The 10,916-nt window shown below is 35.4% G+C and overlaps 1 protein-coding gene across 2 annotated transcripts in view; it reads left to right on the top strand.

The window, feature by feature from the left end:
• Positions 1-10,916, top strand: part of MYO6 (myosin VI) — a 108,353-nt gene that overhangs the window by 54,161 nt on the left and 43,276 nt on the right. For both annotated transcript variants that reach the window (XM_006835764.1, XM_006835765.1), the window contains exons 14-18: positions 959-1,031; positions 3,497-3,624; positions 6,793-6,888; positions 7,407-7,580; positions 10,867-10,905. In XM_006835764.1, the coding sequence (XP_006835827.1) occupies positions 959-1,031; positions 3,497-3,624; positions 6,793-6,888; positions 7,407-7,580; positions 10,867-10,905 (510 nt within the window). The remainder of the gene's footprint in view (positions 1-958; positions 1,032-3,496; positions 3,625-6,792; positions 6,889-7,406; positions 7,581-10,866; positions 10,906-10,916) is intronic.

The following is a 10,916-nucleotide window of genomic DNA, read 5'->3' on the forward strand; positions in this document are numbered from 1 at the left end:
TTTGTGGCTTGAAGCTCAGCCTAAAGCATTTTTTAATACAGGAATATAGGAGCTTGTTGACGGATGGACAAAATATATTGAAAAGCAGGAAATTATATATAAAAAATAATATATCTATCTTTTCTAAAATGTGATTAAAGTAAATTCTACAGCCAGAGTACAGATTATTTTTGACTCTTTCTCATACTTTATATTTCATCAAATGAGAGCTCATTTGCAGTAAGCTACTTACTATTCCTTGATTTTGGTGTCTGTATGCAGATAGTCACAATTTGCTCTATATTATCTCTGGAAAACTAGGATTTTTGTGATATAGATGAGACACATCAAAAGGGAACTAGTCGTTTTTTTTTTCTTTAAACTTTAAAAAATTATCAAAATAATTTATGTTTCTTTGATTACTCCAGGGGTCAGCAAACTATGTCTCTTGGGCCAAATCTGCAAGTAAAGTTTTATTCATTTGATTACTATTATCTATGACTCCTTTCACCCACTGATGAAGTAAAGTAATTTGATAGAGATTATAGGACTTGCAAAGCTGGAGATATTTATTGTTTGATGCTGTACAGAAAGAGTTTGCTGACCCTGGTCCATTCTACTGATAAGTATGGCTTTATAATTGCAAAAAAATAATTCAAAGTCCTGTTCTTTGAGTTTGGATAGTTATAAATAGATTTTTGTATTTGTTTATGGTTGCCATAGATATTTCAGGAAAAGTGTGTTTATTTTTAAGATAAATGATTGTCAGCAATTTATATTAATTTCAAAGTGCTTTGGGCAAGGTTTTTCCCTTAAAGTTTTGTAAGGCACCCCTCTCAGCTCCCCGCAAAAGTTTGATCGACATCTTTGTATTCTGACTAATTGACAAATAATATGATCAGAAATGCTATATAACACTGAATTAATTTCATGTTGCACAGTATTTCCATCTATACTATTGTGATTCTTTTATTTTTAGGAACAAGAACTCTATCAAAAAGAAGGTCTAGGGGTTAATGAAGTGCATTATGTGGATAATCAGGACTGTATAGGTATGTACTATTTAACTCTGCTTTTGGGAAATATGGTGTGTTAGGCTGAGTTCTCTAGTGAAGCAAAACCAGGAATCAAGTGTCCTGGTGTGGCACTGTACAATAAGCACTGGAATGCTAACATGAAGTGTGGTGTTTCAGACCCACCAACTGCTCCTTAGAAATCCTATTCAGGGTTGCTGTGAGTTAGAACAATTCGACAGCACTTAACAACATTTTATATATATATATAAAGTTTATATCAAGGAAATAACTCAAACAGTTTTAGAAGTGAGCAAGTCCCAAGCCCATTAGTCAGATGAACCAAGATGCTTGTCAGGTGGCAGGCAGGCAGTTTGGACAGGTAAGATGGCAAACTTCTGATGACTCTCAGGATCGGCAGGCAATAGAGCAGACCTCAAGAACCTGAGGTTGGATGGCGAACAGAAGCAAGGTTCAGACCCAGCAAAAAGCAAGAAAGTTTTGCCTGAGTGTACAATATATAGGAAATGACTACAACCCTGAGGAAACTTCCTTTCAGTTGACTGGCTGTTCATAGCATATCTCAGCATAGAAGTGATTACATTATATTAGATATCATCCTGGGGGATGGATACATCTCAGCTACCAAACCACTGAGAATCCTGATCCAGTCAAGTTGACACAAAACCTTAACTATCACATATGGAAATAGATAATGAATGCATTTCATAGTAATCTTTCTGTGCTCTGTAATTTTTACTACTGGTTATATAATTTGAAACTTTAATATTTGAAAGAGGTTCTACTTTTCCAGTACTGCTGCTTTAAAGTGGTTTTTCAGAATAAGGTCTCAAATTCAGCTATCAGGACAGTTTTTCTAAAATCCCTTTTATTAATGATGATGGGTGTTTTCAAGGTTAAACAGCTGAACCAGTTAACAGAGACTCTCAACTGCTTAAACAGTAAAGGATTTATTATCTCATGTAATGAGAGGTTCCTAGATTGGCCAGGCTCCAGGAGGTTTGTTATAATTTGGCTTTTCTGAAAGTCAGTCTGGTGCTATAGGATCAGCATTGGACTACTAACCACAAGGTTGGGGGTTCAAACCCACAAGTTGCTCCTTGAAACACCTATAAACAGTTGCCATGAGTCAGAACTGACTCGACGGCACTTAACAGCAACAACTCAGTTCCATCTTTCTCCATGCATTGGCAGCATTCTCGGGGCTGGTTGCAAGTTGATTTCAGAAGTTCTGCATGTTATATCCAGGTAACACTATGCAGTGGGAGAACAGGGTCTACATTTTTCTTCCCTGCTTGTTAACTGGAGTCCTGGTGTGGCGCTGTGAGTTAATGTGCTAGACTGCAAAGTCATTTGAACTACAAGGTCAGTGGTTCACCAGCTGCTCCTTGCAAATCTTATACAGTATACAGGGTTGCTATGTGTCAGAACCGACTCGACGGCACTTAACAAGAACAACAGCCTGTTAACTGTAAAGAGGCATTTCCCTGGAGACCTCCAGTTAGCACGAGCCTTCTTTTTCTTTTCCCGTCCCTTCTCTAAAACCATTAAGTAAGCCTTATTTTGTAAACCCACATTGACAATCCAGTCAGTAATGACATTCCATTAAGTGGTATGTATAAACAAGATAGTATTACAATAAAATTTACACTGGTATAACTTTAATCAGAGCACGTTCACATCTTATCTGCCCATTTAGCACCCCAGATTCTTTCCCATCTCTTTGCCTTTGACTGTTTGGTAGAACTTTGATAGAACTCCTTTTCTTCCATTTTTTCTTCAGTCCACTTCTACTCCTTTCTATAACAATCAATACTTCGTTTATGGCTCAGTTCAGAACACCCTGCTTTCTTCTCACCACCACTAACTGCCCAAGAAACATCATTTTCTGACCAACGTTATTAGAATTCTGATTTGTATGTCCTGTAACTCTGAGAATCTGTTTTACTTAACAATTCTTATATATAGTAGTTTAAGCAGTCCACATTTTGCAGCTATTTTGGACAGGCAGGAAATTCAAACAACATGAATTGAAAGAGCATAAAAGCGTACTTTTACTGAGCATTTTTGCATTGAAAGCATAATTTAAATAAATTTCTAAACCAATATAAAAAAGCTATGCAAGCAGAAGCTTCCATGGTTTTACTTAGTTTTAAGTATACATGTCATTTGGAAGAGGAGAAATTTCTGAATCTTTAGCCTCTTAACCTAACTTATTAAATCATTTATTGTATTTATGGAGTTTAAAAAAACCTATGCTAAATATATGGTTTTTCTTTCTAATAATTGACCAGATTTGGAATATAAACTGACTGTTCTTAGATTTGGAATATAAACGGACTGTTCTTAATGTACTTTTAGAGAATTCCTTTATGTTGTTTTTTTACCAGTTCTTGAAATTTTGATAAATTATCCCCACTTGTCTTTACAGTGTTGTTTTTATCTTATTGTGAATATTTTGTCCCCTCCCCCCATTTAAATAGATTTAATTGAAGCAAAATTAGTGGGAATACTGGATATTTTGGATGAAGAAAATCGTCTTCCCCAGCCAAGTGACCAACACTTTACGTCTGCAGTTCACCAGAAACATAAGAACCATTTCCGACTCACTGTGAGTTTACAGTTCTAAAATTGAGACTCAATAGTGGGAAAAGAAAGGAGCCCTGGTAAAAGAGCTCACCTACTAACCAAAATGTTGGCAGTGTGAACCCATTAATCACTCCACAGGAGAAAGATGGGACTGTTTGCGTCTGTAAAGATTTGCAGTTCTACGTTGTCCTTCGGATCAATATAAGTTGGAATTGACTCAGGATTGAGGATGGAAAGGGACATCCTTAAAAAGATTAATTGATTATTTTAACCTTCATTACATCATTAGAATTAGGAGTTATGTAGGGCTTAGAGGAACTGTAATATATCCAATGCAGCATCTTCTACTGATGAACATTTCATTTATTTGTATTTTTGATGCTGATGATCTGTTGAATTGAGGCTCTTTCTCTGGTGGAAAGATATCCCAGGCAGGTGGAGTGACTGGAGTAAATATTCTGAGATGCCTCCAGGCTTTATCACTAACATAGGTCACAAATCTAAAGTCTTCTGAACCGAGTGGGGATGAAAGTGGATGAATCCAGCTGGTATAATAGGAAGAACAGTGTTGACGTGAAGTGGTAATGGAGCAGCTATTGTGCCTGCTGCAGTGTCTGGCAGTGGTGGGGACAGTGGTTGGGTGGAAAGAACATACCCTGCTCAGAGTGTACTACATCTGTCCTGCAGTTGCTGATCATATTGGGTATCTTTACCTATCTGTGCTATATAGAAGAGATTTACCTGCTGTCTTCATGTTCTGCCTTCTAAGCAAACTGCCCATAAGTACATTCCTGTCATGTGACTTTGACCATGACTCAGGAGTCACAAGAGATCCTAGAGTCATAAGCAGCCATCTGTCCACACATTTGTAAGGTCAGCAGTAAAGATTGTAGGCAGAAGACTTGGTCCCTCAAGTACTGTGTATCATAGAGCCATGCTTGAACCTGTGCAGCGGTGAACAGCAGAGCAGGTCTCCACAAGGTGTGGTGGAAATGTTGGGGTGTTTCCTGTATTCACATAATTCTCTGTCTTCAAACTCATCCATTGTACAAGCACAACTTGGGCAAGAAAAAGCACAGATAAGCACAGAAAAAGATCATACCAGTTTCAGTCCCAAAGTGATGCCTTATGCTTTAGATAGCAACAACAATTAAAAAAAAAAAAAAGAAGGGAAGAAAACAGGCAAATGCCCTCTAAACTATATATTTTTTTGAGACTGAAACCTAGCAGGGCAGTCATTGCTTTAGTGGATCTCAGAGATGAAGAGAATGGTGAAGGATACTCTTGTTTCCATGTGTCAGTGACGAAATCAAGAATGTATTAGATAATAGGTTAAGTGGATTTATTTGAAAACCTGCTGAGATTCTGTTAACCTTCTGTAGGAACTGAATCTACCTGCCCCATTAACTTGGAGTTTTGTATCCTTAAATGGTCCCTGTAATATGGAGCCTTTTTCTCTTAGTTCAGTGGAGATAGAAATAGAACACTGTGCATCCACAATAAAAAAATTTTCTAAGATTGAAGATGGTCTGTCTGTCTGTCTCAGTTCTTTGTTTTGACCAGCCTGTGGATAAATGGTTACCTTTACTGTAAACAGTAACCGCTGTTATGGTTACCTACCATTGAATCAGTCCCTGACTCAAGTGCCCCTTTGTGTTAGTAAAACCCTATGAACTGCTCCATATGGGTTTATTGACTGTCATCTTTATGGAAGTAGATTGCCAAGGCTTTTGTGTGCAGTTGCTAGGTGGGTTTGAGCCTCCAACCATTTGCTTAGTAGCTGATCACAAACTGCTTGCAAATTGTGGCAAGGGCCTCACAGTCATACAATGTAAACTAATGTGTCTGGAATGGACTTTGGCTTCCTTTCTCAAAAGAGAAATATGAGCAAAGCAGTAAATCCCAATTTGTATAGGCCATTACTTTTGTTATTTTGAAAAATTAAAACAGTCATTTACTGAACACTTATTTTGTACTGTTCAAAGGGTTTTACTGGAATTATTTAATTTGCTCCTCAAAACAATCCTCTGAGGTAGATCCTATTAGGATCCTCATGGTATAGTCAGGAGACACGCAAGGAGAGGTGAAGTCTCCCATAGTGAGGAAGTGGTGGACCTGGGAGTCAGGCCCAGGCAGCTTGACTTAGGACTCCGCTCTGGTGTATTGCCTCCCATAGAGGAAAGTGGCACTGTGGTCTGCTAGCTCTCTGATCTCAAGCAAAGTACAGAAGGTTCCCAAGTCTTTTTTTTTTACTTTCAAGTGAGATTGTCTTTCTTAGCCTTAGGTTATTTTGAGGTCAGACGTGATCTTGTATTAGAAAACCCTTTTGAAACGTTTGAATATGATGCAAACTTCCAAAATGTTACACTTAGTACACATCTAAAGTGATTTGTTGTTGTTGCTGTTGAATTGATTATGACAAATGGCGACCCCCGATATGCAGAGGGTTTCCCTCAAAAAAATTTGGGTTTATTGTGTACAAAAAAAAAAGGATTTCAGGTTTTTTCTTTAGGTCAATGGTTCTCAACATTAGCTGTGTATAGGAATCACCTGATGGGTAAGTGCTATGGACAGTGGGATTTTAAAATGTTTTCCAAGGTAATCTAAATAAGCTGCCAAGGTTGAGAACCACTGCTTTAACAATAAGCAATTAGCTTTATAAGATCCTAATATGGTATGGCACTGTGGGTTAATGCACTGGACTGCAAAGTCACTTTGAACTTCAAGGTCGGTGGTTCAAGCTCACCAGCTGCTCCTTGGAAACTCTATACAGGATCAGCCAGGTGGCGTCATTGATGGCATCAAGTGTGGCAGCGGTAGTGAGGTCGGCCCAGGATCGGACATTGTTTCGTTCTGCTGTGCATGGGGTCGCTATGAGTCGGTTGTGACTCGATGGCACCTGACAACAACAACGTGTTGGAACCGACTCAACGGCACTTAACAACAGCAACAATAATATGTTTTTGCCTATGCTTGTTATTTTATTTTAAATAGCATTATTGCCTTCTCTCTCCTAAGAAATTATAACCAAATATTTGATAGGTTTCAGCACATATTAGATGTTTAGGAACAATATAGGTATGAAAACTTTTTGTAATTTTGCAGCTATTTTATATCACAAATATTTTGTAAATTAAAATCATGTAATTTTTTTGATAAATCAATAACCATTGTATGTAATGTTTTTCAGATTCCCAGAAAATCTAAACTTGCAGTTCATAGAAATATCAGAGATGATGAAGGCTTCATTATTAGACATTTTGCAGGAGCAGTGTGCTATGAAACAGTGAGTATATCTTTTACCAGGCACGGGGGAAATCAAATTGATTTTGAAGTTTGCGACTGCCACCAGCCACATAAAGTTTTAAATTTTGAACTGACTGATTAAAATTTTAGTTCATCAATCATACTACCTCTAGTTCACGTATTCAATACCCTATTAGTTGGTGGACCCTGTGTTGGCAGCTCAGATATAGACCATTTTCATGATCATTCTTGTTACTGTGTGTTGTGAGTGGAGAATGACTTATAATAACCCTATAGGACAGACTAGAGCTGCCCCTCCGAGTTTTCTAGGTTGAAATATTTAGGGGAGTAGATTGTCATGCCTTTCTCCCACAGAATGTCTAGTGGATTCGAACTGCCAACTTTTTGGTTTGCAGACAAGTGTTTAACCATTGTGTCACACAGGTTGGAATCCTGGAATCCTTTGTTATCATCATAGAAAGTTTAGTTGGAGAGCAATGTTTTAAAGGATGTGATCATAAGATGGATGGAAGCATTCCTATTTGATTTATTTTTCAGACTCAGTTTGTAGAGAAAAATAATGATGCCCTACACATGTCCCTTGAGTCTTTAATATGTGAATCCAGAGATAAATTTATACGGGAATTATTTGAATCATCCACAAATAACAACAAAGATACTAAACAAAAAGCAGGAAAACTCAGCTTCATCAGTGTGGGAAACAAATTTAAGGTATTTGTGTTAAATAAATTTTTTGATTTTTAAATAGAATGTGAGACAAATTATAATGTTTTATACTCTAAAATGAATAATGTAGACCACTTGTTACAAATGCAGTGAGTAAAGTTCAATAGTATTCCCTGCAAGGTTGATGTTTATATGTGAAATATCGTAAGGGAGATGTAATTATTGAACATACAGAAATGCTTGTAATTTTCTGAATATGTTCTTTCTTGGTGCTTAGCATATCCAATTACCTCGCCTAATGTTCTTGCTTCTGCTTACTGTCTGATTGACCTTCCAACCTTACCTTTCCCACTTGTTTTCTGTTTCCTTCCTTCTTCAGCAGTTTTGTTTTAGCTGGAGTAGTCCAGCTCACGATGGCTAGAAAGCACTAGTTGAGGTGAGAGAGGAAAAGCAGGCACAGCCAGGGGCTGCAGGTAAATGATCACCTTCCTGGACTCCTACTATAGAGCGGCTGCAATGTTACACAGGACCTGGCTCAAATTAATGACTCAGTCAGTAATTCCTTTTTAGAGTGTTTTCTCTCACAGTGGCATTATGGGTGTGCACATTACACTAAAATGTGATTAAAGCTTTTAATAACTCTGTAAACGGTAACTGCTTGGGTGTGGCAAACCTTTTAAATTGCTTACCTAACCCTAAAGAACATTGACTTTGTTTTATTAATTTTGGGTCAGGAATTTTTCTTGTGTTCTATGAAAAGATTGTCATGAGATGTATCTTAGATGTTTCCAAATATTGAGTCTTTAGCATAGAAAACATACTTTAAGTCCCTTTAGATCTCAAGTTTATTGAACAAATAACTATAACTAATAGGACAGAGAAATACAATTAATTTCTTTCCTACACATTTCTACTAAGTATTATCATTGTTTTTGTAAAAGAGCTCTAAGTATGCCTTTCACTATATATACTTTAAATATCTTTTAGGATTATGTAACTAGGAATAATATATGAGAATATTATGATGTTATCTGACAGTATTGTTAAGTGATGTGCAGTCAGTTCTAACTCATAGCAATCCTGTATAGGATTTTCAAGGAGCGGCTGGTGAGTTTGAACTGCCGACACTGCGGTTCAACCAAACCTTGTGGTTAAGTGCTTATCCTACAGTGCCACACCAGGTCTCCTCCTTAGATCCTTTTTGGGTTGAAATGAGTTATAAACAACTTGATAAAATCAGTTTAAATAAAGTACTTATTGTAGCCTTAAACATAAATATATAAGACAGTTTTAATCATTTTTAAGTAACTGAAGAAAAAATCTTTAACTTTTATTGCAAATTAAATTAATTATGAATGTCTAATTCCTTTGAGGAACCATATTTTTTTCTTACTTAAATGTTAAATTTTAAGTAGACATTTGATAAGAAATTGGTTTAAAAATAGTATATTAGTCTATGTGAGATAGATTAAATATTTTTCAACTGTGATATTATAGTAGTATTACTGGTGAGAATATATTTAACATTTTAGACAACAAATAAAAACAAAAGCATTCTTCCAATTTTTTATGGATTAAGTGTTTTAGGAAAAACCTTACAATTACTTATATGACATGTATTAACATTACTGATAAAATAATACTTCATTTTTCCCATGAGGTACGTTGAATTGATGCATTAACAGTGATTCTTAATTTAAGAAAATTAGTTTAAAATATAAAATGGTTAATTATGCTGTGTTTGAAATAAGTAAAGCAATTAAATAAAAAGAAATATTATAACAGCTACCCTTTATAATATTACTTAGTTATCCAACATCACTGAAGTTTTTTAAAGAAATGATTATTTTTAGGTATTAAAACTTAACCCCTGTACCTCCAGTATTTTAGAAAAATACTGTACTTAGTAATCTTTTTGATAGAAATATTTATTATTCAGTCATTATCAACATGAGTATTCATGTGCTTTAATATTAAAAATAAAATACAAATAAAACATGAATTGCGTAAAGTTGTTTATCCTTGTGCATATGGCCCTTCATTGTTGTTCTTTGAGAATTGCCTTTTTCCCTTTTCTCTTAGTGGCTGTTAGTGGTTTTTTTGCTGTTTCTCCTCATCTGTCTTATCTCTTTTTATTGGAGGAGACTGCTTAGTCTATGTCTTAAGAAGCATGGACTTTGTGACAGTTATTTCCTTTCCAAATAGCTACTTTTTAAACATTTTTGGTTATGTCTTGGTCAACCAAATAAGTATAACTAATTTTTTTTTACTCCAATGATGCATTCGTTCCATTTTTATAATGTAATCCTGCCCTCTGATGTGTAAAGTGTACTTGTAGTATCAAGGATTAAAGTATGAGCTTTGGTGTTAGGCCTAGTTTGGGATTGGAATCTTAGCTTTGCCATTACTAGCACCATGATGTTGGACAAGTTATTTTTCTTTCTGAACCTCGTTGTTTTCACCTGTAAAAGGGCACTAATAATATATCCTTAAATAAAATTAAACAAGAGAATGCCCCATGGAAAGCTTTACACAGTGCCTGATTAATAGAATGCTTTCAATAGTCATCTATTATTATTAATTATAACACATGATTGATCCAGTATGTTAATTTAAGAATTAACATCTTAATTTGTTTTTTGTAAGTAGCACAATGACCATGTCAGTATAAAACCCTTGCAGAGTAGTAAGTAAGTAATTTAGATGTATTGAGTAAGGGTACATTATAATCAGAGCATTAATATTAAAAGCAGAGCAGCATGAAATTTGTAATATACATTCTCGGATGTTTTTATAAATTGTCCAAGTGTAAAAAAATAATTGAACTGTGAAATGTATTCCTTTGTTTAAAATACTTAAAAGGATTTCTGAAGCTAGGCAGGACAATATTATTTATACTAAGTTTCTTTAAAAACCAATCCTAATGTATACCATTAATGTCTTCATTCTTAATGGCGTGTGACTTAAACTACACCTAGTTTGTCACAGAGTCAAATATGAACTATTTCTTTAGTTCCTTCATTGCTTGTACACGTTTTTGTGCATTCACCCCACCTTGCAAATATGCATGTATGTCTTAAAGAATTGCTATTTTTTGTCTTTTAATTATATAAGTCTTCTGTAAGTATAGTAAATGATTGTCCTTGGCATTACATAAGCCATTTTGCATGGTGCATCTGTTAAAGGGCTTGTACGTGAGGTTGCCAATTATAATATGTTGTATGTGAACATACTTGCATGTTATTTTATTCTAAAATTGATAAACTGATATTAACTGATGTCATTGTGCACTTTTGCTTTTTGTAATAATAAATTGACTTTTTTTTTACAGACACAGTTAAATTTGCTTCTAGATAAACTTCGAAGTACTGTGAGTATATA

The sequence above is a fragment of the Chrysochloris asiatica genome, unplaced genomic scaffold (genome assembly GCF_000296735.1).
Source record: "Chrysochloris asiatica unplaced genomic scaffold, ChrAsi1.0 scaffold00019, whole genome shotgun sequence".
Lineage (NCBI taxonomy): Eukaryota > Metazoa > Chordata > Mammalia > Afrosoricida > Chrysochloridae > Chrysochloris > Chrysochloris asiatica.